Source organism: Pipistrellus hanaki, assembly GCF_964339955.1.
Source record: "Pipistrellus hanaki genome assembly, chromosome: 2".
In the NCBI taxonomy this organism is placed as follows: Eukaryota; Metazoa; Chordata; class Mammalia; order Chiroptera; family Vespertilionidae; genus Pipistrellus; species Pipistrellus hanaki.
In genome coordinates, this window is record NC_140504.1 from 152642771 (window position 1) to 152669468 (window position 26698).

The 26698-nt window shown below is 36.3% G+C and overlaps 1 protein-coding gene across 17 annotated transcripts in view; it reads right to left on the bottom strand.

Moving 5' to 3' along the window:
* SRSF11 (serine and arginine rich splicing factor 11) overlaps positions 1–26698 on the bottom strand; it is a 40641-nt gene that overhangs the window by 10796 nt on the left and 3147 nt on the right. For 6 of the 17 annotated variants that reach the window (XM_084871870.1, XM_084871884.1, XM_084871882.1 and 3 more), the window contains exons 2-9: positions 18895–19102; positions 14200–14333; positions 10297–10406; positions 8451–8543; positions 6381–6430; positions 4553–4680; positions 2893–2974; positions 2357–2488 (exon numbers count right to left, since the gene is read on the bottom strand). In XM_084871870.1, the coding sequence (XP_084727996.1) occupies positions 2357–2488; positions 2893–2974; positions 4553–4680; positions 6381–6430; positions 8451–8543; positions 10297–10406; positions 14200–14333; positions 18895–19088 (923 nt within the window). In that variant the 5' untranslated portion in view covers positions 19089–19102. Of the gene's footprint in view, positions 1–2356; positions 2489–2892; positions 2975–4552; positions 4681–6380; positions 6431–8450; positions 8544–10296; positions 14174–14199; positions 14334–18894; positions 19336–26698 lie in introns of those variants that run through there. The other 11 variants (XM_084871873.1, XM_084871872.1, XM_084871885.1 and 8 more) reach the window with 8 other exon arrangements.

Genomic DNA, 26698 nt, shown 5'->3' on the forward strand with positions numbered 1-26698 from the left:
CACCCTCTGCCCTTTCCCCACCCCTCATTGTCCTCATCCAAAGGTGCAGTTTATGTTCAGTCTCTTCCCACACCCCCCCCTCCCCTTTCCCCCGAGAATCGTCAGTTCACTCCCCTTCCATACCTCTGATTCTATTATATTCAACAGTTAATATTGTTCCTCAGATTTTTTTTTTTAGTTTCCTTGGTTTATAGATTCACTTGTTGATAGTTACGTATTTGTTGTTCATAGTTTTTATCTTTATTTACTTTCTCTTCCGAAAGAACTCCCTTCAGCAATTCATATAATTCTGGTTTGGTGGTGGTGAACTCCTTTAGCTTTTTTTTATTGGTGAAGCTCTTTATCTGGCCTTCGATTCTGAGCGATAGCTTTGCTGGGTAGATTATCTTTGGCTGTAGGTTCTTACTATTCATCACCTTGAATATTTCTTGCCATTCCCGTCTGCCCTGCATGGTTTCTGTTGAGAAATAAGCTGACAACCGTAAAGGTGCTCCTTTATAGGTAACTACCTGCTTTGCTCTTGCTGCTTTTAATATTCTCTCTTTGTCTTTTGCTCTTGTAATTTTAATTATGATTTGTCTTGGTGTGGTGGTCTTTGGATTCCTTTTGTTTGGACTTCTGTGCGCTTTCTGGACTTGTAAGTCTAATTCTTTCACCAGGTGGGGGAAGTTTTCTGTCACTATTTCTTTCAGTATGTTTTCGATATCATGCTCTCTCTCATCTCCTGGGACCCTCATAATTCTGATGTTGGTTCGCTTGAAGTAATCCCAGAGGTTTATTACACTAGCTTCAACTTTCTGGATTCTCTTGCCTTCTTGCTTCTGTGGAGGAGTGTCTTCTGTCTCTTTATGTTCCAAATCTTTGACTTGATTCTTGCGATCTTCCATTCTGTTTTAGGGACTCTGTATAATATTTTTTATTTCAGACAATATATTCTTTATTTCTTGTTGATTCCTTATTATTTCTAGTTGATCCCTTTTCATATCCTCATAGGTCTTTCCGATTTTTAAAAAAATATATATTTTATTGATTTTTTACAGAGAGGAAGGGAGAGAGATAGAGAGCTAGAAACGTCGATGAGAGCAAAACATCGACCAGCTGCCTCTTGCATACCCCCTACTGGGGATGTGCCCGTAACCAAATATACATGCCCTTGTCCAGAATCGAACCTGGGACCTTTCAGTCCACAGACCGACGCTCTACCACTGAGCCAAACCAGCTTCAGCTCTTATGGATCTTTTCTAGGAAATTCTTGAAAAACCTTATAAGCGTGGTTTTGAACTCTATATCCAGTTGCTTTTTGTCCTCCATTTCTTTCGTTTGTGATCTATTTCCTTGTCTCGGCATTTTCGCAGCTTCCCTGAGTTGGTAGCCTTAAAAGTCTCCGTGTTCTGCTTGGGTGGGGTGGAGTTTCAGGGTGGAGCCTACAGCCTTGGCTTCTGTCAGCCACGTCAGCTTTTGTCTCCTTCCCGCCAGGGCAATCTCACAGCACAGCCAATGGTCCCTTCTCTGCGCAAAATGCGCGCACGTCCTGGGGTTCTGCCTTTACCCGCTCCCCCGAGTTCCCGCCTTACAGCCCAGTCTCCCTCTCTATGAGCCTGGGTCCCCGGGGTCTGGCCTAGAACTGGAGTTCAGTGCTGTCGGAACTGGGGTTCAGCACAATCTGGAGCTTTTATCTCCTTCCCACTAGGGAATGCCAGTCAGGCACTCAGCCTCCCCCTCCTCTCTGGCTCTGTCCACTCTGTGCCCGCAGTGTGTCTCCGTACCTTAGGCTTTTACAGCTCCTCTGATTTTCCTCCTGGTCTTCTCTTTCCTTCTTGTTGTAGAATTTCCAGTCAGTCAACTTTCCTGTAGCTCTGGGCAATGTCCATTTTATATTTTAGTTGTATTTTATTGAAATTGTTATGTGCGGCTGCGGTTAGGTGTTTACCTGTGCAGCCATCTTGGATCCTCTCTCGGGACTCCATTAATACATATTTTTAAGTGTCAATGATGTGATATGTAAACATGAATTAAAGTATGGCTGTCTGTCATAAACTCTTTGGCATACCACAAAGAATGGCTAGTAGCACTACATCCTGAGTGGTGGTTGAATGGATAGGAGGAAATAAAGGTGGTAGGACAGCTAAAAATTTCTACTACACAAAAATCTTACCTAGATATTCAGGTATAAATAGAAATCAGAAGTTTACAAAGGAAACAAGAGAAACAAATGCTAGTCTCAACAAACTTTAGTTTCTCCCCCTTCTATTGCTATTTCCCAATACCATCGCTTTTGTAATTAAGTAGCACAGTATTTGGGCCTTGGGAACTCTTAATGTTTGTCTTCTAACCCAATGTCAACAGTCTACTATACCTGTTTTTGGATGTGCTCCTTGACCTTCTACCTCTCTCTCTGGAATGAGATCTTCTCCGTCTGGGACTTTTGGATCGTCGCCTACTCCTTGACTTAGAATGAGACCGCCTTCTAGATCTGCTTCTTGACCGCCTAAAGAAAGCCAATACACCATATAATAATAAACATTTTTATTACCTTAGAAATATGAATACTGTTTGTTCAACCTGTCAAACTAGTCCATGTCCATTGAAACTACAACAGCAAAGTTAAAAATACTGCTAGCGCATGGAAAAAAAAAAATCTGAATGACTTGTATTGCCTTCCTCCTACCCCTGAATGTTTTTGAGTTTTGAAGTAACAATCATTTATTTTAGCCCATACCTTTTCTCCATTTATACATGTGTGAACACTTATTTACACACTCTGCTAACAGGATTGGTTACTTAGACACAGTTTAACCAGTAGCTGCAAGTTGAAGAGTCAGTAAATTAAGAAGGATGTGGCACACAGAACTTATCTTTGTACAACTGAATACCAAAAGCAATCTATCTAACCTGTGTCTGGAAGATGAAGGAGTCCTCCTCCTCCTAGAGCGTGATCTTGACCTTGAGTGCCTTCGTTTTTCTTCTTTTTTATCTGGATTTAAAAGAAAAAAATCTGGATTTTAAAACCATCAAATAGATTAATCCCATTCAGGAATTAATAAAGTAATCCCATTAAGGGATTGTGTAAGAATTTATCTTAATTTTTAGCATTTACATTAAATCCTTAAATGTTACAAGTAATCATTTTACAATCAAAATGTTGAAGCTTATTGAAGTGACACAAATTATGTAGGGTTTTGATAGATCCAAATTAGAATTCTGATTTTCGGCTAGTCAAATTAATAATTTCATTTTTTAGACTCAGGAGCCTGTCAAGTGTCCATAAAATAATCTATAAAAAGAGTTATCTTTTAAACCCTTTATTCTTTAAAGGTTTATAAACAAGAAGTCCCCTTTTCCACTCCTAGGTATTACTTTCCCAAATTTAACTATATTTCACTGAGATTAATACATTATTCCTTTGGTCCATGGGAAAACATTCTAACCACTGAGAAAACAGGCATGGTTGCACAATCTGTCTCTCCTCTTCCTCACCAATGTTTAATTGTGTAAATAGAGGAATGATTTGTCCAATTTCCTAGTTTTTAAATAACAGGTAACAAGAGAAATAAAGCCATTACACTTATGAACAATCATCTCAGTGAGAATGAGTCCTCTTTCACACTCAAGAGTCTTTTATTATTAGAATCCAAATTATTGTAATGCCATTATTAATTTAAAAAACATTGGAAAAAAGATCATACAGAAACCACTTTTAGTCATTTTGGTTATACGCTTTCACTGAACACAATTACAGCATGGTGTTCTAGCTTTGGAATCAACGATCCAGTTGTGTACTGAAAATTAAAGCTCCTATTTGACATGTCACCTTGGGATAATATTTTGTTAAATGAGGTAACACACATAAAGCACTTAGTATTAATTCATCCAATATTGTACTTATTTTCCAAATCCCATACCTACTAAAACATCTTCCTATTAAGAAATAACAGTGAAAAATAAAACATTACTTAATGGGGGAACCAAAGATCAAAACATAGGACAACAGTAGGATAACCATTCATTCCATCTCAAAAAGATAATCTGCAAAAAAAAATAAGGTCTGCTTTTCTTTAAACAAATGGCATCATCAGAAGCATCATCTCTTGGTCAAATAAAAGACTAAAATCAATTGGGCTATTGCCACACATAACAACCATAAATGATAAAGAACAATCCCAAACTATAAATTAAAAATAAAACAAAACAAAAGCCAGATCAATTATTAGATAATCCTAGGCTCTACTAACATTTTGGAATGGATCATCCGAAGCAGGGTATGCTGAAGGATGTTTAGCAGTACCCCTGCCCCTCTGCCCACAGGATACATTTGGTACCAGCACAATAACTAAGTGTCTCTAAATATTTCCAAGTTTGTCTGGGTGTCAACTACAATTCCTGCACTGCCCCCTAATGAAATCACTCTACTAAATGATCTTTTATCAGAATTGAAAAAATCAAAAAATGACTAGAGTTTTAAGTAAAAAAATTATTCAAACTAATGCACGAATCATATTTGCAAACAATCATGTAGTTTAGTATTCAACAAAAGTGCGTAAACATATTTTACCTGGCTCTATGGCAGCAGATATTAGGGACTGTGCTTCTCGTACTCTTTTCATGGCTTCCTCTATTTCTTTACTAGAGGTATCTGATTTCAGACTTGGTGAAACAAGACCAGCAGCTACATGATTCAATCTGAAACAGAACCAAGAACCAAATATTTTAAAACGCACAATAGCATTTAAAATAAACATGTTTCATATAACATTTTAGTAAGCCATTCCTTGGGAAGAAAGGGGAGGATTACATTTTTTTTTTTTTTTTGTAAAACTATACATAGTATAAGTACCATTTTGAATGTATTTTTTAAATATATTTTATTGATTTTTTACAGAGAGGAAGAGAGAGGGACAGAAAGTTAGAAACGTCGATGAGAGAGAATCATTGATCAGCTGCCTTTTGCATACCCCCTACTGGGGATGTGCCCTCAACCAAAGTACATGCCCTTGACCGGAATCGAACCTGGGACCTTTCAGTCCCCAGGCCAACGCTCTATCCACTGAGCCAGATTGGTTTCGACAATAATATACTAAACCCTTTTGAAAATTTAAATGCCACCTGAATTTTAAAGACTCAGGATATCTGAAATAAGAAAAATGCCTACTTAATTCTGCTTAGCAAACATTCATCAAATTTCCATACACATTTTAAGAAATGCTAGTACTGGAAATATGCTAATTTAAAGATTTTTGAATAATGAAACTTTTCTTCATATGACCTAAAAACTTTCTACGTTTTAATTCTATTGGGGAAGAGCATTTTAAGTTTGTGGAAGAAATGGGGCAGAGGCTGATGGCATACCAAAGTTACTCATGAAATTCCGGATCAGAAAGGCTAAAGATGTACCTTTAAGGGTTTATATATGTGAGAAAAAAATTAGACACAAAATTTAGGACAATAGTCATTTGTGGGGAGATAGGGAAATGTAAATAAAAATGGATGGGTATGCAAGGAATTTCAACTTTATTGATATTTCATTTTATAAGCTGGACATGTACCCACCACTTGGATTTTTTTCTCATCGTTTTTAAGGGGGGGAAAAAAAAAAAAAAAAAAAAAAAAAAAAAAGCCCACAAACCAATACATCAAAGTAATCCTGTCTTCCCTTTTCCCATACTCTTCCACTTATTGATAGTAACTTCCACCAAGGAGAAAAATCATTCAATTCAAACTTAACATTCTAACAAATGACCAATGAAAGTAACCATGACTTTGTTACATGTATACCAAGTAGGAAACAGAAAAATGAGAGCATAAAGAGAACTTTTCAAAGCACCTAAAAGATGCTGGCCATGCCTAAACCGGTTTGGCTCAGAGGATAGAGGGTCGGCCTGTGGACTGAAAGGTCCCAGGTTCGATTCCGGTCAAGGGCATGTACCTTGGTTGGGGGCACATCCCCAGTAGGGGGTGTGCAGGAGGCAGCTGATCAATGTTTCGCTCTCATCAATGTTTCTAACTCTCTGTCCCTCTCTCTTCCTCTCTGTAAAAAAAAAATCAATAAAAATATATTTAAAAAATATATTAAAAAGAAAAAAAAAAAAAAAAAAGATGCTGGCCATTATTATGGTGATATATGCCAGTCCTTGGTTCTAGGATTGTGATTCCCTCATTTCTGTCTCCAACCCTATTCATCCCCTAGGACTTAACACTAAGACAAAATCAAAATTCTCTTATAGATGGACTCACACTGGATTTTTCTTCGTTTCTAGAAAACTGAATTACATATTACATGCCTTGAGACAACTTTCTTTTTTAGCTTATAAAAAAATAACTTGTCTAGACATTCAAATACTATATGCATATCATCAATGAAAACACAGAAAAAAAATCCTTACTTGGGATCAACAGTACTCATAAGCTTCAGCAGCTGATCTGCAGCAAGAGACTAAAAACAAAACAAAATATAACAACAGTGAGAATATGTAAAGCAATAACGATTTCCTTTTATTTTTTCAGGATGTTGAAATGTCCTAGGAGACCCTGGCAAACCTACAAAAAATACATACCAGGCACATCAATGACTAACAAAATTACAATGCCAGAAAAATGTGATAGTAGGTTTTCTAGTAGAAAATGAAACAAAAAAACAGATGACATTAGTGACTATAGTATCGATTGGATACTCAAGAGTGCTTTATTGAAGTTAAATATACTATACTAGAGGCCTGGTGCACAGAATTTGTACACTGGGGGTGGAGTTGGGTGGGTGGGGCGGGAGTGTCCCCTCAGTCTGGCCTGCACCCTCTCACAATCCTGGAGCCCTCAGAGGATGTCTGACTGACATGGAGGTGGGAGAGGCTCTCACCACTGCTGCTGCACTTGCCAGCCACTACTGGTTGAGTGGCGCTCCCCTTGTGGGAGCACACTTGACCACCAGGGGGCAGATCCTATGTTAACCATCTGTCCCCTAGTGGTCAATGCATGTCATAGCGACCAGTCGTTCCACTGCTGGATCAAACCCAGGTCTCCCAAGGGGTCCCAGACTGCGGGCACAAGCAGGTTAAGGAACCCCACTGGTGCAGGTTAAGGAACCCCACTGGTGCACTATGGCAACCAAGGATGGACACTGGAGATTGGCCAGCTAGGGAGGGACCGGTCAGGGCATAATAAAAGAGTAATATGCTAAGTATCCGGTTGTCCAGCTGGTCCTTCAACCAATTAAAGTTTAATATGCTAATGACATGCTAAGGCTGCTCAACCGCTTGTTATAATGTGCACTGACCACCATGCTAAGGCTGCTCAACCGCTTGTTATAATGTGCACTGACCACCGGTAGGTTAGCTTGTTGCTGGGGTCCAGCTGATTGGGACTGAGTGAGATAGGGCGGACATGCTCTGGAGTTCTCCCACGGCCCCTGCCGAGTGGCCAACCTCCCACATCCTCCTTGGGCCTGGCCTGCGCCCTCTCACAATCTGGGACTCTTTGGGGGATGTTGGGAGAGCCGGTTTTGGCTCAATCCCGCAGGCCAGGCTGAGGGCACTCTATTGGTGCATGAATTCGTGCACCTGGCCTCTAGGGAAGATTATGTTATTGAACTATCTAGTTTTTATAGAACAACTAGAGGCCCAGTGCACAAAATTCATGCACCAACAGGGTCCCTAGCAGCTGCCAGCCAGGGCTTTCCTCTCTTCCCCTGGCCAGCCCCATTCCCTGGTTGAACTCTGGGAAGAACTCAGGTCGAGGGGACAATTTGCATACTACACTTTTATTATACAGGATTACCTTCTGCTTATTTAAGACTTTATGAGGGAAAGTAATGCTTAAAAGAAACATGTAAAACACAACTCAAAGTACTTGGCCAATATAATAAATCAAAATATTTCCACAAAGGATGTCCAAAAAGTTTCAAATCACAAGGAGAAAACAGAACTTCCAACTGAGCAAATGACAAAAGGAAGAAGAAAAAAACAAACAAAAAAAACCTCCATAACGTATTGAGGATGTGTTATATTTCTGGGAAACTACTCTCTACAGTGAACTATATAAAACGAAAAACTTTTGCCTGGCCAGGTGACTTAATTAGTTGGAGTATTATTCTGTATACCAAAAAAAGTTGCAGGTTCAATTTCTGGTGAGGGCACATAACCTCCGTTGCAGACTGGATGCCTCATTAGGGTGTGCACAAGAGGCAACTGAGTGATGTTTCTCTCTCTCTCTAAAAGTCAACAACAACAACAAATCTTGGATGAGGGGGGAAAAAAAAGTAAAATATATGAAGTAAAATTCTTTAATGGGTTAGTAGGCTAATAATGCAGTGACCTTTTAACAAGACTATATGAGAAAAAAAATACTACACCATAGCAATTAGTTATCGTATGCTTTTTAAGTGCCCAGTAGTAGTTGTAAGTAAAATAAAGTATTTAATTATAAGAATGAGCTCAAAGTTGAAGGGTATTAAATTATACCTGAGAGTTCAAGTTTGCTCCAGGAAGCCCAAGTGCAGCAAGGGCAGGATCAAGAGTAGGAGCTCCCAAAGCAGCCAATGGAACAGCGCCAATCTGTGAAATTACAAATTTTATTTATCTAAAGTATCATTTCTGTTCCTTACAGTGTGTGTGTGTGTGTGTGTGTGTGTGTGTAGGGGGGGTGGGGGAGGTAGTCACCTTATTTTCTCCTCTAAAGGGCAAAGAACTAAGTTTAAGTCCATAGGCTATGTAATCTGTTACAACTACTTGACTTTACCATTATAGCTTGAAAACAGGCATACACAATAAACAAATAGGCATAGTTTGCCTACCTCTGGTCTCATTTTCCACCTACCATTATAGCACATTTATCCCTACAGTCAGAATTTAGGGGGGGAAAAGTCAATATATTCTTGTGCCAATCATAAATATTTGTTTCTTAGCTCCAAATCCAGTTCTTTGCCCTGTTTTGTGATACTTAAGGCAGCAATTCCCCATTGGCAGATGGAATCTTAAAAGCTTTATCTATCAGGAGATAAAGAACTAGAATGACATTGTGAAATGGATTTCTCTTCCTGGTTCCTATGTCCTCTTTTGAATTGTTACTATTGCACCATATGAAATATCCATTGGCCTTTACCTCTCAGAAAGTTTCAGCGCCATCTTCTTGGGCAGCTATCTAACAAGATCTGTGCCATGCTGGGAAACTTCTCTAGTATCCACCCCTTTCAAAGGAGATCTTAATCTTATACCAGGAGGGTTGCAAAGCCCCTCATCTAAATCCCTGTATTTCTTCCTCAGCCCTAAAATTAATGGTTGCTTCCTATATCTGCAACTTATGTGTTCTTAGAGTTCCCTTAGTAAGGCCCAGTTACAAGTTACTAATTCCTTATAATAAACTCTCACCGCAAATTATTGTGTGATTGCATCTCCTTCGAAATATAATTCTGATTAATAATTTAAGACACAAACCACACAAAATCCTATAGCTTTGCAGGCAGTTGACTTCTCTACAAAAGTTCTCCTAGCTTCAATTCATTTTTAAAAAATATAAGTTTCCAAACTTTCAGTGATTTAACTATTTACTAAAAAGTTAAAAAACTGTGCTGATACTATTGTATAAGCTGTTTCAGCTTTTACACAACTTTAAACATCAAAGGTGTCTACAAATTTCTCAGGTCCACATTTTATATGTGACAATCAAAGTCATACTCATAAAAGCTGGGAATTCCTGATCTCCTTCTCCTTCAATAATACCATATAGTTCACTTAACAGTTTACTAAACTATTTAGACAGGGAAAATGATTTAATTAAAGGAATGCTGTTATAAAGTTCTAGTTGAGGTTCTATCATTTGCTTCATATGTGAAACCACTGACCAGTTAGAGTTGTTTCAATACATAACTTTTAAAGAACCTTTTGTCTATTGATATGCTTTTTATATTGCCAAGTAAATTTTCCTCCAACTTGAATATTTTATTCCCCATATCAACTATATATCCACAAATACATTTTTATTTCAAGAAATCAATTTAATTAAAACACCCAGATAAGAGCAAAAGATCGAAAAACATTCTCAAAGAAGTCTGAAATTCACCTGTATTTTCTTTCCTGATCAAAGCAAACATATTATTTTTAAGTTTGTTCAACTGAAGTCTTATGCTCCACGAAATTTTTTTTCATATTACTGAGTTATTCTGAGTCAGTGGCAAAACCAATATAACAGATATTCTTAAAATGCAAACTTCTAAGAATTCTCTTTAGGATTTATGATTGCAATAGCCTTTAATATTAACACATGATATCATTCTGTGAACTAGAATTACAATACTTAAAAAACTAATACCTGGGTAAGTGGGTTAGGAGTAGGCAGGAGTCCACCACCAGGCAGAAGACCTGCCACTGCATTAGCTGGTGCCAACAGAGACAAAGCCTTAGTCTCATCAGGAATAACTCCTGCAGAGAAACATCCTTGCATTAGTACACACCCTTTTGCAAGACAGAAAACACACAAAAACACCCAGAAAATGTCTCCCTGATACACCACCTGAGTTTGCTGAAAGTACTTATGTTCGCTAAAATATAAAGCTTGATTTCTATTATTATTTATCATTAATTTTATGTCAGAATGAAACTTCAATGTGTGAAAATGTTTCCTTTTTTCTCTACAAATGGTTAAGTTTCTAGAGTAAAAAAAATAGCACAAATACACACTACTTTTTTGTTAACACTGCCAAGATTTCATCACCTGTACTCGATTTTTAAGTCATGAACCAAACGTAAGCAAGCACAGTCGGTTCTCCAGGGGTGTGCTCTCAACTTTCAAAAGCTGTTTTATGAACAACGACTCGTGTCGGCTGCTTCACTATAAAGCACACAGAAAAATCAAGATACACAAGACAAAAAAAGTTTGATTTAGGGGTTAATAATATGGTACAGTTACTATGATTTTCTTTTACACCTACCATACAAATTTTGTAAAAATTCAGAGAAAGAAAGTATGTAAAGGAAATATTCTGTTGGAATCAAGTGTAGGGCTTTTGCTGACTCATGAAAATGAAATGTTTCTGAAGGTCTCTGAATACACACTGGGTGTGTGTGGGGGAGTAGAGAGAGAGAGAGAGAGAGAAAGAGAGAGAGAATGGGTAAAACAACATGGCACATTCCTTACCTGTAGAGTAAAATGCTTTATATTCCAGCATGTGCCATGCTAACCATACCAAAAAAATGCTGCTATACAGTGTGAGTTCAAAAGCTAACTTAAGCAAACTCCTAAAGTCGAAAACAACATGTATATCTGTTTTTAAAGCCTAATCTGTGTATTCAGATAACATCTAAGGGTCCTAAGACAAATATTTATGTATACAATTTAAATTCTATCCAACAGCAAAAGCCCTATACAGATGGATTAATCTGTTAATGTGCCCAAGCCCCCAAAATGAGAGTTCAATAATACAATTAAATTATATATTTGCAAATACCAGTAGTATTTCTGTAATACATATTAAGAAACTGCATCTCATCATAAAACATACAATATGTACAGGGCACTTAAGAGAAACTGGATAAGCTGCAGAAGAAAACTGTTGGGTGGTATTTTCAGCAGGGCCTGGTATATAGTTCAGGCTGAACCAGGGAAAAGAACTGTAAAACACAACAACAAAAAAGAAAAACCACTGTTAAATAAAGGTAATGGTTCCTTCCACCTATACTGAGAAGTGCCGATAATATAAACAAATGTATACTACACAGCACTGTTATCTTGCTTGTGTCAGAGCTGTCATCAATTTAGATACCCAGAGTTATGGAGGGGGGAGGGAGAAGATCATTTAGATATAGGGCATTAATGCATCAATATTAACAAACCTACAAAGATTATTGGGATAATCTTGCATGCAAAATTATGTCTCAAGAGGATAATATTAAGTATCAACATCTTATTCAAATTAGTGCATTTGCAACATTTCTGGCAAACTACAATCCTCTTGAATTTATTTTGAGACACCTGATAGAAGATCTGCATCCATTAAAAAAAAAAGTCATGCATCTGATCCTCTGATTTAAAAAAGACTATTTAAAAATAAAACTACAATTTAAAAATAGCAATGAGGCCCCTCACCAGTTAATTTTCATGCGTCAAGAGTATTTTTTTTACTGCTGCTTTGATAGAACCATGAAATACTGCATGAATGTGTAGAAATGAAAGAAAAAGAAACAGACAAAAGAAACAAACATTAACCAAGGAACCTAAATAACCCCCAAATCCATTACTATTAAGAGTTCCTTCCAAATCCAGCTACCTCAGTTTTATCAATTAAGACTATTCCTTACCGTATACTTTGTGTCTATTGTTCTAAAACATGATCAAGAAGCAACACCAAAGTGTCAAAACTAAAACTAGGGTGAGTGGTGACAAAGGGATTGAGTACATCAGTTATTTAGTGGAGATAACATTAATACAGCATACCATACCATTATTAAATACACTAAAAATAGATTCCAGATCAAAGTATTTTGGTAATTCTAAACAAATTCCTAAATATTTCACTTTTGAAACAAATTCAGAAAAATTACCAGTCTAAAAGTATTTATAAAAGCCAATAATACGATGATATACTGTATTATGTCCAGGGCTTGGGAACTATGATACAATACTTAGCCAATAAGAATTCTTTAAATTTAAAGGCTAATGTTTTGCACAGTACTCACATGATTTGACCCTTGTTCCAAAAACTATCATCTATATTTTACTTATTCTAAATTTGAATTCTATAAATTTTCTTTTGGTGGCAAGTCTTATCCTACAACAGGCAAACCGATATACAAAGAATTGCTTAATCAAAACACACTAAATCAAATGTTTATCAGTATATATATTTTAAAACCTTTAAATTGGTCCACACACTTTAATATCATCGAGATAGATGTACTATTATATAGATGCCTTTACCCCACCTATGAATGCAACTTAATTTCTTTAGAAAACCAGAGGCAATTTGTTTAAGTTTTAAGGACTAGACATTTCACAACTTTTACAAGATATGGTGTAAATGTTCACATCGGTACTCAAAGATCTGAGATAGCATCTAAAGTAAACAATATCAAGATTCTGCTTCCACTGACCAGTACATTAAGGAAAGAGGAAAGCATTAAATCCTGGTCAGAAATAACTTAATGTTGTAAATTAACTTAAAACCCCATAATTATTAACTTAATTAAAAGTCCAGTAATTTTATATTTGTTATTTCTTTGATCAAAATCTATAGATAACAAAAAAGCAAATAAAGTAGCAGTACATTGGGAACAAACTAATTATAAAATATGGCTTAGAAAATTTACAAAATGGATTAAAATAGTGCTGTCTTGTCACAGTGGCTTTTTTAAGATCCCAAAACCCTGCTCATTATTTCTGTCAAGTTACTTTAACCGCCTAAAATGTAAAAAGAAAAAGAAAATGTAGTTAACAAATGGTTACACCAGGAAAACACTTGGGGGACTTGAGTGCTTGCTGGCCTTTAGTTAATGTCTAGAATCCCCTGTAGCTGCAGAGGACCCACTGTTTTTCAGTCATCAGGAAGAGTTTTGCATTTGCCTTCTCCACTACAAAAATCACACACACAAATAACAGAGAGAAGAATTTATTATTTAGAGATATTCTAGAAAATATAGCAAGAATGAACAAGAAAATCTGGCAATAAAAACAAAACACCCAGTGCCCATCTGGCACCTAGGCTATAGGAAATCTTGAATATTCGTACAAACCAAAATCATTGCAACCCTTGGTATACTGGAATTCAATATGGGATCTTTTTGTAAAATTGTCAGTGAGGAAGCACTAAAAAAATAAAGCCCAGTCCTTTATTCAAAACAGAAATAACATCATGCATTTATTTGAAGGTCCCTGTGTAATGTGCATGGAATGAACCATTCACCTTTAGGACTTTTTTATAAAACTCAATGTTACATTAACTAAGTAAATGTACTTAAGGATTTACAATTAGGGACATGGTTTTAAAGAACTTAAAAATGTTTTAAAATAATGGAATGGTTAAATATTTTATAAAAACAGATCTGATATCTAATTTTTAGAATTAAAATATTAAGTAAAAATATGGACCACAGTATAACAAGGGTTTCAAATTGTTAATAGCTTAGGTTTTTAACATGCTACTAACACTCACTCTAAAACTATACTGAGGTAGATGGTCATCATTGGATGCCCACATAGGTAGGTAAACAAAGCACAAACCTTCTGCATATGGTACGACTATCAATGCTCTGTCAACGAATACAGTGTTTGTCAGATGCTGAGCCACAACTGCCGAGTCTGGATCATGGAATTTAACAAAGCAGACACGGGATGAGACCGGCAAAGGCGAATCACTGAAAAACAAATTTCATAAAAGTAGAGGAAAAGAATATTAGCTAAAACATTTATGTATGATTCATAAACCCACTCTTGCATTTCATAAGCAAAATAGGCAGATATTAGTAATTGCACATATTAGCTAGTTAAAAAAAATGACATCACACATAAAGAACTATCCACTAAACTCATGTAGAGTAAATTGCACGTGTGTAATCACTGTTTAACTTTATAGTTTACCAAGTTAAAGACAGTTTGAAACTCAGGTGTCAGAATTTGAGCAGATCACAAAAATGTCAACACTTGAAGTAAAATAATACCATTACCAGTTATTTTTAAATAAAGGTAGAAAGTAGTCTTAGCTTAGAAAATTTTTCAGAGCAAAAATATACAGAATTTGCCAATTCAGGAACAAAAAAATATTGTGGAAAAGTGTATTTGACAATCGAGTTTTCTTTTCCTGCTTACTTAATAAAATGCCCCGTTCTTTGTACAAGTTATGGCAGACTATAAGGTAAGATAAATTAAAGAGTACAGATTTTGTTTTGTTTTAAATATAGGGTGGCTCAAATTTCCGCCACAAAACTTTCTATGAAAAGGAAAGATTAAATATGGGCAGGAGTTGCTCCCTAATCCCAAACCAAAAGTTATTTTAAAACCAATGCCCTAAGGCAGCAGTAATCACATCATCCTGGTCATACATTAGAATCTTCTGTGGAGAAAACTCTACTCCACAGCAATTAAATTTCTTATGAAGTACTAAGTGTTTTCTCCTTTGTTTTAATTCTGACAATTTTTACATGCACCAGGGTAAAGAACCTCTGTTTTATTACAGTAAGCCAATTACATTTTAAGACTCAATGAAAAGGAAAATCCTGTAGTATCTTTTAATATTAGAATGAGGCTTATTGTTAATCTTCTTAATAAACTGGATTTCCAAGTGTATACAAAAACATTTACATCAGGTGTGGTTAAGAGAGGTATTGCATGGATAAGTATTTGCTGACTCCCCCAATTTGTGCACTAACGCGAAAATAAAAACTCATTACTTAAAACGAAGACTAACATAAAGCTGTATAACGTGAGAATTCAAACCTGTTAGAATTTGCAAGTTTATAAAAGGCATTGCCCTTAGATACTAAGCATAGTTCTAATCCAAGTTCGAAGCAAAGTTGACAATATATCCATTCACAGAGAATTTAAGCCACATTGTCATAGAAGCTTACTGCAAAATGTTTTTGAAAGGCTACAATGTTTTTTAATGTAGACATACTGTTTTTTTAATGTGAAGGACCACTGGTGAAAAATTTAATAATGTTACATACAGAATAGTGGAAAGAATACAATTCCAGCAGTTTTAGTACTAAAGCTATATATAGCAATTTGTATTTCTTTTCTGATATCCGTATTTTTGACCATTAAATTAAAGAGCCCTTTAAATGCTCTAGGTTAGAGAACTTAGTTTACCTTAATTTTTTTAAAAGTAAAGTAGCATATAAGTTACTTATACTTTAATAGATTAAAGTATCTATTTTTGGTTATTGAAATACTTATATAATGAAATTGTTAACTGCAGTGTTACAGTAACCTTTAGTTACTGCATACTTTTGACATATATATGCTTTGCTGGGATCACTGCCCTATCAACATTCCAGTTTTATTTCCCATTTTGAAATCCCACTAAAACCAAACATATGAAGAATACCTACTATGTGTAAAAGAGTGATTCCACTCACAAGCTGCTAGGCTAAACCAAAAAAATTCTGATCAAGTTATAAACGACAGTCACAACATTGACATTTTAATACTAGGTCTGTCACTGATAGAGTGGCTTGGGTATAAAAAACTACCTACATGAATTACAGTTCACTCATCTGTGAAATATGGCTAATACGTTTCCCCTCTAGATTTATAACAGCAGAGTAAGATAAAATTAGAAAGCACCTAGCATACGAACTATTTAATTGCCAACATGAATTTTAGGAACTACAATTATAGTAACCATTTTTTTTTTTTTAAAGAGAATAAATGGGAAGAACAATGACAGATACTTTTAATGCCTATAGGGCTATCATAGTGAAGAGAGGGTTAGAATATCTGTTGTGAAGATAGGCAATTTTATCACTGGGTGAAATTATAAACCAGCAATTTTTGGCTTAAAAGAACCAGGAAATAGATGGATTCAAGAATAAAACAAAGGGAGAATCCTTCTTGAGGAGGTGCCACTGAAATGTTTGGCATGATTCAGATCCCAAGGTCCCCCTCACTCTCCCCAAATAGGCAGGGGCTCAGTCATATGTGTAGTTTAGAACATGCTAACTCCCAGTCTTCCAAAATATTGATGACCCCAACCAATGGCTTCATATTCTAGAAGAGAGAGAATTAAATTTAACCTGTTGCTGATTGGTGCCACAGAGAAAAACAAAGCAGTTAAATTGAATAAAGAAGCAGCAGATGTGATGTATTTTTATACAGGTTGATCGGAAACAGATTAGGTGGCATCTGAGCAACAAAAGGAAATAAACATGTTATGGTCATACCTAGGAAAAGAGTTCTAGATGGATATGAATGCCTTTTTTTTGGGGGGGGGGTAAGGAGATGTACACCCTAACAAAAACAAACAAACAAACAAACAAACAAACACACACCACGTGCAAATATGTTTATAACAGTCATAATTTTATGTAATATGAGCCAATTAAGCAGATTCTAAGAGCAAAGTTTTGATATATGAACCCTTTTGGACTACTACTAAAACTCCATAGTACATCGTCACTGTAGCAAGCTTAAAGAAATTGTCTACAAAATATTTTCAAATTGTGTATGTCAAATGAGCTATTGGAATGTGAGATTAGCAACAAAAGTAGATAATTACATAAGTACTATTCCATTTAGGAAAGCCACTAAGATAATATAGCATTTACTACATTGTAACTGTACATTTTCAGAAAACAGTCTGCATGTGGGGGCACATTATGAAGGAGTCAAAGAGCAGAAACGTGTCAATTTACAACTCCTTCTTCCAATACAGTGAATGTCCTCTTAATGTACAGTACCCCAAATCATATTAACTGCTATCCTGGTTACATGATGAAACTACTCCTTGGATTATAAAGCAAAAAAGCCAAGACTCCCTCTAAGATACCAAAAAAGCCAAGGAATGGGTAAAAGATAAACCAGAAAGCTACTTACACCTCCCTTTGTCATCTTTTTAATAAATGAATCATAAAAAGAGCATCTTCAAAATAAATAAAACCAAGGTCAGCAACTATAAGAAAATTCTTAATAACGTGTGGGACTGGAAAGAATTATTTTGTAAATAAATCCAGTATCTCAAATACTTTGAACATAATCAAATGTGTCACTCATTTTCTGCCCATTTACTGTTTATTAAGTTTACTAACAACTTAAGGAGGAATATGTTGTGAGAAAAACTGAGTAATAGGAAAACTTCTATTTCTGTATGTTCAAATTATGAGAGCTATTTGTCCTTCATTACCAAAGCAAATTGAGTTTCTATTCAAGGTTACTACAAATAACCTGTTCCTGAAACTGTACACTTCATGCAAATAATTCTAAAATCTCTCTATGTATATTCCCCTAAATATTAAAATACAACAATCTGAAAACACTAAGGTCCTGAAAATATTTTAAATAGAAAGTGATGAAATACGATAACACCTAACAAATACAACAGTATGGTCAACTTGTATTATTTTGGTGTACAGAGTACACAGAGTAATGATTTATCACATCCAACAAAACAGCAGATTCCTATTTCCTGTTTAGAACTCAAGTGAAATCATAAAACTAAGTGGGATGGGAGAATATACTCAAAATAACATTTGAATTTTCACCCTTCCCAAAGAGTGCAGATTCTTTTATTCCAAATGTTTGTTCTAATAATTATTACATCTTATCTAGCGTCACAGCTTCTTTACAATTCACTCATCTAATACTTTCGCAATAAAAAAAATGTGAGACGACAGGATAAAAAAACCCCCCACACACTCTAAATTAAAAATTTAGAACTGTAAAACATAACTATATATATATTATTTAAATAAAGGAAAACTCTAGCTTTCAGCTATAACCCATTTTTTTTTGTCATTAAAAGTAAGTACAGAGTATTAATAGATTAACTCTGTATGTATTCAGTGGGCCAGAATCCGAACAGCAATTCCTAGCAATAAGTGAACGATCACCTACAAAGTTCAATGATAAATTTATATACTAACGGGCAACTCTGTTACTTTCCAGAGAACGCAAAGAAACAACTTAAAAAATTAATCAAAACACATAAAATGCCGTTATGCTTTAGTTGCTCAAAAACAACGCTATTGGCACAATTTAAGGGGGCGGGGGTTTGAGATTAAGAGCCAGTGACCCCTCCTAACCCCCCAAACCATGCCCCGCCTCTGTAGGAGGCCCGATGTGCAGATTTTTTTGAAGTAAACGCAAAGCCAGCTCAGCTAAAGCTACCGGCCCACGGAAGCACCGACGAGGGCCTAGGAAATGGTGTGGTTAGGCCCCGGCGGGGAGGAGTTAGCAAAAGCGGTGATGGTGGACGATACTCACTCCGGCGGGAAGAGGCGCAGTTCGTCGATCTTGCCTAGGAAACCGAAGAGGGTCCGCATCTGCTCAGAGCTGGCGCTCGGGGAGACATTAGTCACCTGGATCACCTCGGTGCCGCCGCCGCCACCGCCGCCGCCGCCCGGCCCGCCGCTCGGGCCCGGGCCCGCAGTGCTGGGGACGACGGTAGTGTTGCTCATGGCGCTGCTCGCTCCTGCTTTAACACATCAAACACACAACAAACAGTGAGAGGGAGGGGAGAGAGGAACCGTTCGCCGGAGAGGAGACGCGAGGGCGTCCTCTGTTACAGCCGCCGCTGCCGCCTCCGCCGCCGTTTCTCCGCCCCGCCGCTCGCCGGGGGGAGGGGAGAGCGCGCGAGTCGGAGCCCACGGGAAAACAAACGGCCTCGCCTCCAACCCCCTCAGTCGAGGGCCCCACTTCCCACAATGCCTGGCGGCACGCGGGCGGCACCGTCGGCTCCGCCCCGCGCAGGCGCAGCAAGCCTGGCTCGCGGCCAGGAGGTCGCGAGAGGCTCCGCGGTCTAGTGAAAGACGTCATCTCTTTTCGTCCCGCTCCCCCCTCCTTTTTTAAAAAGAAAAGTGGAATTTTTTAAAGGCAATATTCACTCCCCTGCAAAATAAACATGCGCACTTTAGTAACTATTCTTGTTAAAAATGCCCACGGTATTTCTATATACAGATATTTCAACTACAGATCTGTGGAGTTAACTAATGAAATTTCCACCCTACCTACCAAGGTTTTCCTTTCCACCAATATAAAATATTTTGCATCTTGGTAACATTAAATTGTTATAATTTGCTTGGCCAGTAAACCTTCAAAAATATGTATTTTAATGCTATACTTATTAGTGCTTTATAAGCTAATTTTATTTTACCAGGTTGACTATTTAAAAGCACATTGTGCTGTACCTAAATATATTTAAGTATAAGATCTGAAAACTAGAGAAAATAATTTACATGCATATTTTTGTTTAATAATTTCTGAAGCTTTTAACTATAAAAAAACTTGCATAATTTTTCAACCACATCTAAATTAATTTTCTTTCAATCTAGTGTTATTTAATGACTACAAGTTCCCCAAACCTGACAAAATATTTCATTTCACTGTGTCTTTATACAAGTTATTAATGACCTCCCTCATTTTATCTAACTGCCATCTTTTGTAGGGTTTTCTTCCTTCACTGCCACAACTTCTGCAAGCAGTTAGGCCTTCCTCTTCTCGGCTTAACAACAATTTACCTTGTTATATTGACATGCACCTCTCTGTCCCCCAGCAAAGCTGTGAATTTTCTGGGTCAGTTTAGAACCTAGCACAATGTCTGTTACACAGTCAATACCTAATACATATGTTGAACACATGCCTTACTAAAGAGCCATTTATTCTATGACAATCCTATATAATAAGAGGCTATTGTGCAAATAGACTGAATGGTAGAACCAAACAACCATGAAGTGCATTGACCACCAGGAGGCACGTACAGAACATGGCGGGCATCAGCAGCAGGTGCCAGAGCACAGAACATGGCGGGTGCTGCCTGTAATTACCAGAAAGTGTGAAAGAAGGTAGTTGACAGGTACAAACTTCCAGATATAAAATAAATACTAGGGATATAGTACACAACATGATGACAATACTTAACACTGCTGTGTGGTATGTATGAAAATTATTAAGAGTAGATCCCAAGAGTTCTCATCACAATGAAAAAAATCTTTTTCGTTATTTCTATATGAGATGAATGTTAACTAAACTTATTTAATCATTTCAAGTCAAACCTTTATGCTGTACAAGCTAAACTTACACAGTGGTATAATTCTGTTATCATCTATAATAAAAAGCTAATATGCTAATTACACCAGACAGTGTAACAACCTTCCAGAAGACCTTCCAGAACGAACAGTGGGCAGGTCAGGGCTGAGGGGCTGCGAGGGCCAAGCCCCTGCACAAATTTTTGCATCGAGCCTCTAGTATCTCAATAAAAAACAACAAAAGAAAACCACATGTAGCAAAGACATTTCTGAGAAAAAAACACACACCATATATTTACATAGAAGTTCTCCAATTTAAAAACAGAATAGACACAGATATCACCCTATCTACTGGATAACAAGTTCTCAGTTGCCTAAGTTGCCACCTCTGTTGTTAAATACCTTCTTACCCACTAATGGAAAAGATGGTGGAGTCCTGCAAATTGACACAATTTTGTATATCTGCAAAAGTAACAGGTCTTTTATAAAATTAGTTGTTAAGTAGATCTTTTCCTCTAACAAATACACTTTATGAGGACAGGAAAGACAATGTATTAATCTTTGTGTTTCTAATACCCAACAATATTATATTGGAACTAATTTAGCATTTGACAAAAACTTACGAATATCATCGATGTGCTGGGAACTTTACAACATAATCTGTTAAACAAAGGTTGGGTGAATGAAGAGAGGAATACATTTGTTTGATTTCTAGGGAAATTTGATTGAGATACATTCTCAAAGTATTTGGCTATAGACAGCAATAAGAAAAACCTAGGAAATAAATTACTACTTACAAATCTGTAACTTTATTTTAAAATCAAAATTGTAAATCTCATGCTCCCCTTTCTTCTGCTTCTATCTAAATGAAAGGGAGAGACTAAAGAATGAGTTAGCACTAGGGGATGATGACAGATGGTTGGATAGATGGACACACACATCAAGACATAATAAAAGTCTAAGTTTATTTCCAAATACTTGCTTCATATTGTTCAACTTATTAACAGTAGGGATTCTAGACCTATATTTTAAAATTGACAGCACAGGGTCTGTGAGCACTTTGAAATTATAGGCAAAATCTGTATATGCCCATTTTTTCAAAGCTTTATTTTTATGATTAACATAGAGAAAAAAAAGTAGTAGTTTGAATATTAAGATACTGCTATATCCATATGCACAGTATTCTCAGCTATAATGCCCATGCTTGAAAAATCAGTAAATTTATTTGAACAGATATTTGGCTTTTTTGTTGTTTTTGTTATTCCTCATCCGAGGATATTTTTCCATTGATTTATAGAGAGAGTGGAAGACGGGGAGAGAAAGAGAGAAACATCAATGTGAGAGAGACACATCGATTGGTTGCCTCCCACATGTGCCCTGATGGGGGCTGGGGATCAAGCCTACAACCAAGGTACAGGCCCTTTACTGGAACCAAATCCATGACCCTTCAGTCCGTGGGCCAAAGCTCTATCCACTGAGCCAACTAACTAGAGCCAGATATTTGATTTTTTTGTCTGAATGGGCTAAACAGAAATATTTGGATGGGGAAATTCCAGGCACTGATTACTCTATGCTATGTGAGATTCGTCTGGAGTCTCAATTGACAAAAGGCTTCACAATCTTAAAAAATCTTAAAAAAAAAAATCCAGTGTTATATGTATCTTTAAGTATTTAAACATTTCAAGCATTATAATACTAAATTTTTCTGAACCAAAGAATTAAACATTTGCACCATTTGAACTTCTTTCCCCCCTTATGCTATAAAATGTAGTTTCTCTTCATAAAAGAAAATTATTTCTAGTCTTATAAAACTGGTACAAAACAAAAGTATACTTAATTCAGTAACAAGCGAATGTACATTAACTGAATGCTTTTAAAATGCCTGTTAATCCTCACAACATATAAAGGCACTACAAGTCATTAAGAATGTAGGCCTAGACATTAAAAAGAACAAAATCATCATTTGCAACAGCATGGATTGATGTACAAAGTATTATGCTAAATGAAATGCCAATCAGAGAAAGAGAAATACCATATGATTTCACTTACTATATGTAGAACATAAAGAATATAAATGAACAACAACAAAATCCCCAACAGAAATAGTGGTTTGACTCAGTGGATACAGTGTTGGCCTGTGGACTAAAGGGTTCCAGGTTCTATTCCAGTTAAGGGCACATGACTGAGGGTTCTGGGCTCGATGCCTATTAGGAGGCTTGCAAAAGGCAGCTGATCAATGATTCTCTCTCATCATTGATGTTTCTATCTCTCTCCCTCTCCCTTCCTCTCTGAAATAAATAAAAATATATATTACAGGGTGGGGGGCAAAAAAAAAAAAATCAATAAAATATATTAAAAAAAAAAATATATATATATTACAAAACAAACAAAAAAACCCCAAAGAATAGCTAACACTTCTAGATGAAGGATTAAAATACAACAACAACATACTATAATCAAGGTCTAAACACAGCTTGAAAACAAAAACAACACAAATAGACTCACAGATACGGAGAATAGACTGATGGAATCTATCACCAATTAGGTTGTGACCTCTGGTTCATTACTTTATTGTTCAATTTCCTTCTCTGAAATAATGCTGACCTCACTGGGTTGTTGTGAGGTTGAAGTGAGAATACTAATGGAAATGATTAGTAAAACTAAACATTAACTACTCTATAGTGATAGGTTACCTCCACTGGGTTCCATTTTATATATACCATTCCTTTAGGCTAGTACTTCGGACTAATGCTACTTTATCATTCACATGAAAAATATGAATCAGAAGAGTGAACATATATACAGAAATTTCTTATTTAAGATCCCACATTTTAACATGGTTCTTTTTTGTGGCATAGTAAAAGTTTATTATAAAGTAATAAATGCAAAATGCTAAGTAGTGCATATATATGTGAGTGTAACAAAGTATAAGTCTCCCATTTCACTATCCTATGCATGTTGTCAGCTACTATAACTACTGCCTATAATTAGCTAAGTGAGCTCCAATTCCCTTATGTGAAAAATAATAATATATTTAAAGTTTCCAAGATTTGAAATATTTTGGATATGAAGCACCTACCACAGTGCCTAGCACACAGGCATTCAACAAATGGTATGTACTATTACAGGAAAATGTGTTCAACTATCTCATATTTTCAATGGATGAATAATAACAATAATATTTTTGTCTTACTTAGTGAATTATTGTCAACTGTGAAAATACTTTGCAAACTGTTAAGTGGTAGTGAACATGAAATACACTATTCTTAGATGCCCTTTCTCCTTTAAGACTGTCGTAACGGAAACACGACACCAACAGATTTCAAATTTTCATATTCCTTTTGATCCTAAAGCAGCATTTTACCAACTAATTGCATGCATAGATAGATGGATGACAAAACACAAATGTTTTATGGAAAACTCTTTCGATTCAATTACTTTTCTACATTTTCAGAGCGAGAGTATTATTCTTATTTTCAAAGGATACAACTATAGATATGTTTCAGTAATCTTTACTAATAAAAGCATAATATGCTAATTAGACAGGGCAGTCGAAAGACCTTGAAGAAGCCACTGTAGTGGGGGTGGGGGTAGAGGCAGAGGCAGTTAGGAGAAATCAGAGAGGCAGGTGAGCAGTTAGGGGTGATGAAGCAGGGAGGCAGAGTGATTAGGGGCAATGAGGCAGGCAGGCACAGTGGTTAGGGGCAACGAGGCAGAGTGGTTAGGGGTGATCAGGCAGGAGAGTGGTTAGGGGCCAGTGGTCCCAAATTGTGAGAGGGATGTCTGAGGGGTCCCGGATTGTGAGAGGGTGCAGGCCGGACACGCCCCCCCTCGCCCCCATGAATTTCATCCTTTGTGCCTCTAGTCTAAAATAAAAGTACTGTGACATGGGTCAGAGCAATAGACTAGGAAATAACCAAAAGCACAGATTAAAAAAAAAAGGAAAATATTACTAAGTATATGAAACACTATGAATTCCAGACATGCACTAATGTTAAGAGCTATAATGCTTCTTTCCTCTGTTTGCCACCCTCGTCACTTGAAACTATGACGTTAGTTTCAAGCCACAATTTGCTAAAACTGAAGTCTAAAGCATGTGGAGACATTGATCAAATAATTATTTTGAAGAGGGAAGAGATAGTGGAAAGGTAACGTCCTAAAAAACGAGAAGCTAAAAGAAAAGCAAAAAGGTTAGCATCTCTAAAATGAAAAAAGTCAAAGTTATATTAACTGTAGATAAATTTAGTGATGAGTGTAAAACACTTATTTTTAGAAATATGAACAGTAAAGCTGGGTTCCCAGATTTGCATTGTAGACCAAGTATTTAAATGTTCACTAGTATTTTAATATGCCAAAGATGGTATTTTTCAAATTTAATTATATTTTAAAGGATTAAGAAAAATTGATGTAGAAAAAAATTAAATTGGAATTTATATCAGTTGTATTTGTGAGTATAAATATTCCAACTCAAAATTTGAGTATCAATTTTTTAAAATAAAAATCTGATTGTGATTGTCAATAGCTATCAAATTATTCACATTTCCCATCCTTATCAACTTAAGTGGACACTAAAAATAATCTCAGGGACCATAGCTTATCTTCATAAGACAGGAGCTTTCCTCATATAGAACAATACATGCCAAGCATTATCATTTATGTCCCTTTAAAAAAATGTTTTTATTGATCTCTTTTTTTTCAGAGGAAAAGAGGGGGGAGGGAGGAATGGGGAGAGATATAGAGATGGAGATGGAGATGAAGGGAGGGAGGGGGAGGGGGAGGGAGAGGGATAGAGAGAAATATCAATGTGAGAAACATGATCTGTTGCCTCCTGCACAACCCTTACTAGGGATTGAGCCCAAAATCCAGGCATGTGCCTTGACCAGGAATCCAATGGTGAGCCTTTCAGTTCATGGGACTATGCTCAACCAACTGAGCCACTCCAAGAGGACAATGTCACTCTCTTTCAGAAGTACTGAGCAAATGAGGTTGCAAGCTGAATCCAATAGGACAAAGCTATTGGCAGGGGATGATATGTCAACTTCAAATTTAGTGGATTTTAATCAAACTAATTTTTAAACAGATTTGTTTGATAGTGGGTTTATATGTGTTTAAAACAAAAATAGAATGCTACTCTGAAGTACCTTCTAGGCCTAGGGTTTGGTGCCCTAATTTTCTCTCTGTATAACTTACCATTTTAAAGTGAACAAACTCATAAAACCTATACAATTAATATTAAAATTAAGACTTTAGGTCACAGAACACATTAATCTTGAAAAATGAGCAAGAAAACAGCTATTTTTATTATTAGGTGTAAGAATCACTGGAATAATGGGAAACATTTTCAGCTGATTTGAGAAAAAACAATAAATGATACCATAATGTTTTTATTTAATGACATAAGAATGCTTTACAACCACCCTGATTTTACTATTATTATTTTAAAATATATTTTATTGATTTTTTACAGAGAGGAAGAAAAAGGGACAGAGTTAGAAACATCGATGAGAGAGACATTGATTAGCTGCCTCTTGCACACCCCCAAATGGAGATATGCCCGCAACCAAGGTACATGCCCTTGACTGGAATCGAACATGGGACCCTTCAGTCTGCAGACCGACACTCTATCCACTGAGCCAAACTGGTTTCAGCCCACCCTGATTTTAGCTTGTTTGCGCCCCCCCCCCAATAAAAAACAAATAAAAGAAAACTGAAATTAGGATTAAAAGAAAAATATTTTAAAGTATTTCTTCCACTTTTATTCATGTGAAAAACACTAGCATATAAAAACCCTTTTATAAAAGGAAAATGGAAATATTTTCCTAAAGCTGGAGGACTAAAATTCTTTTGTATTGAAAGTAGAGAGAATTATATCACTCAACATTTGAATCAAATATTAAACCTCCTAGGGTAAGATCACTACTTTATGACTCAAAAACAAGAAAGAGAAGCAATGGGAATAAAAAGTACACAAATGAATAACCTAAAATAAAATACACTGTCTCCATAAAAAAAAAAAAAATTGCCACAAGCAACTCCAATAGCAA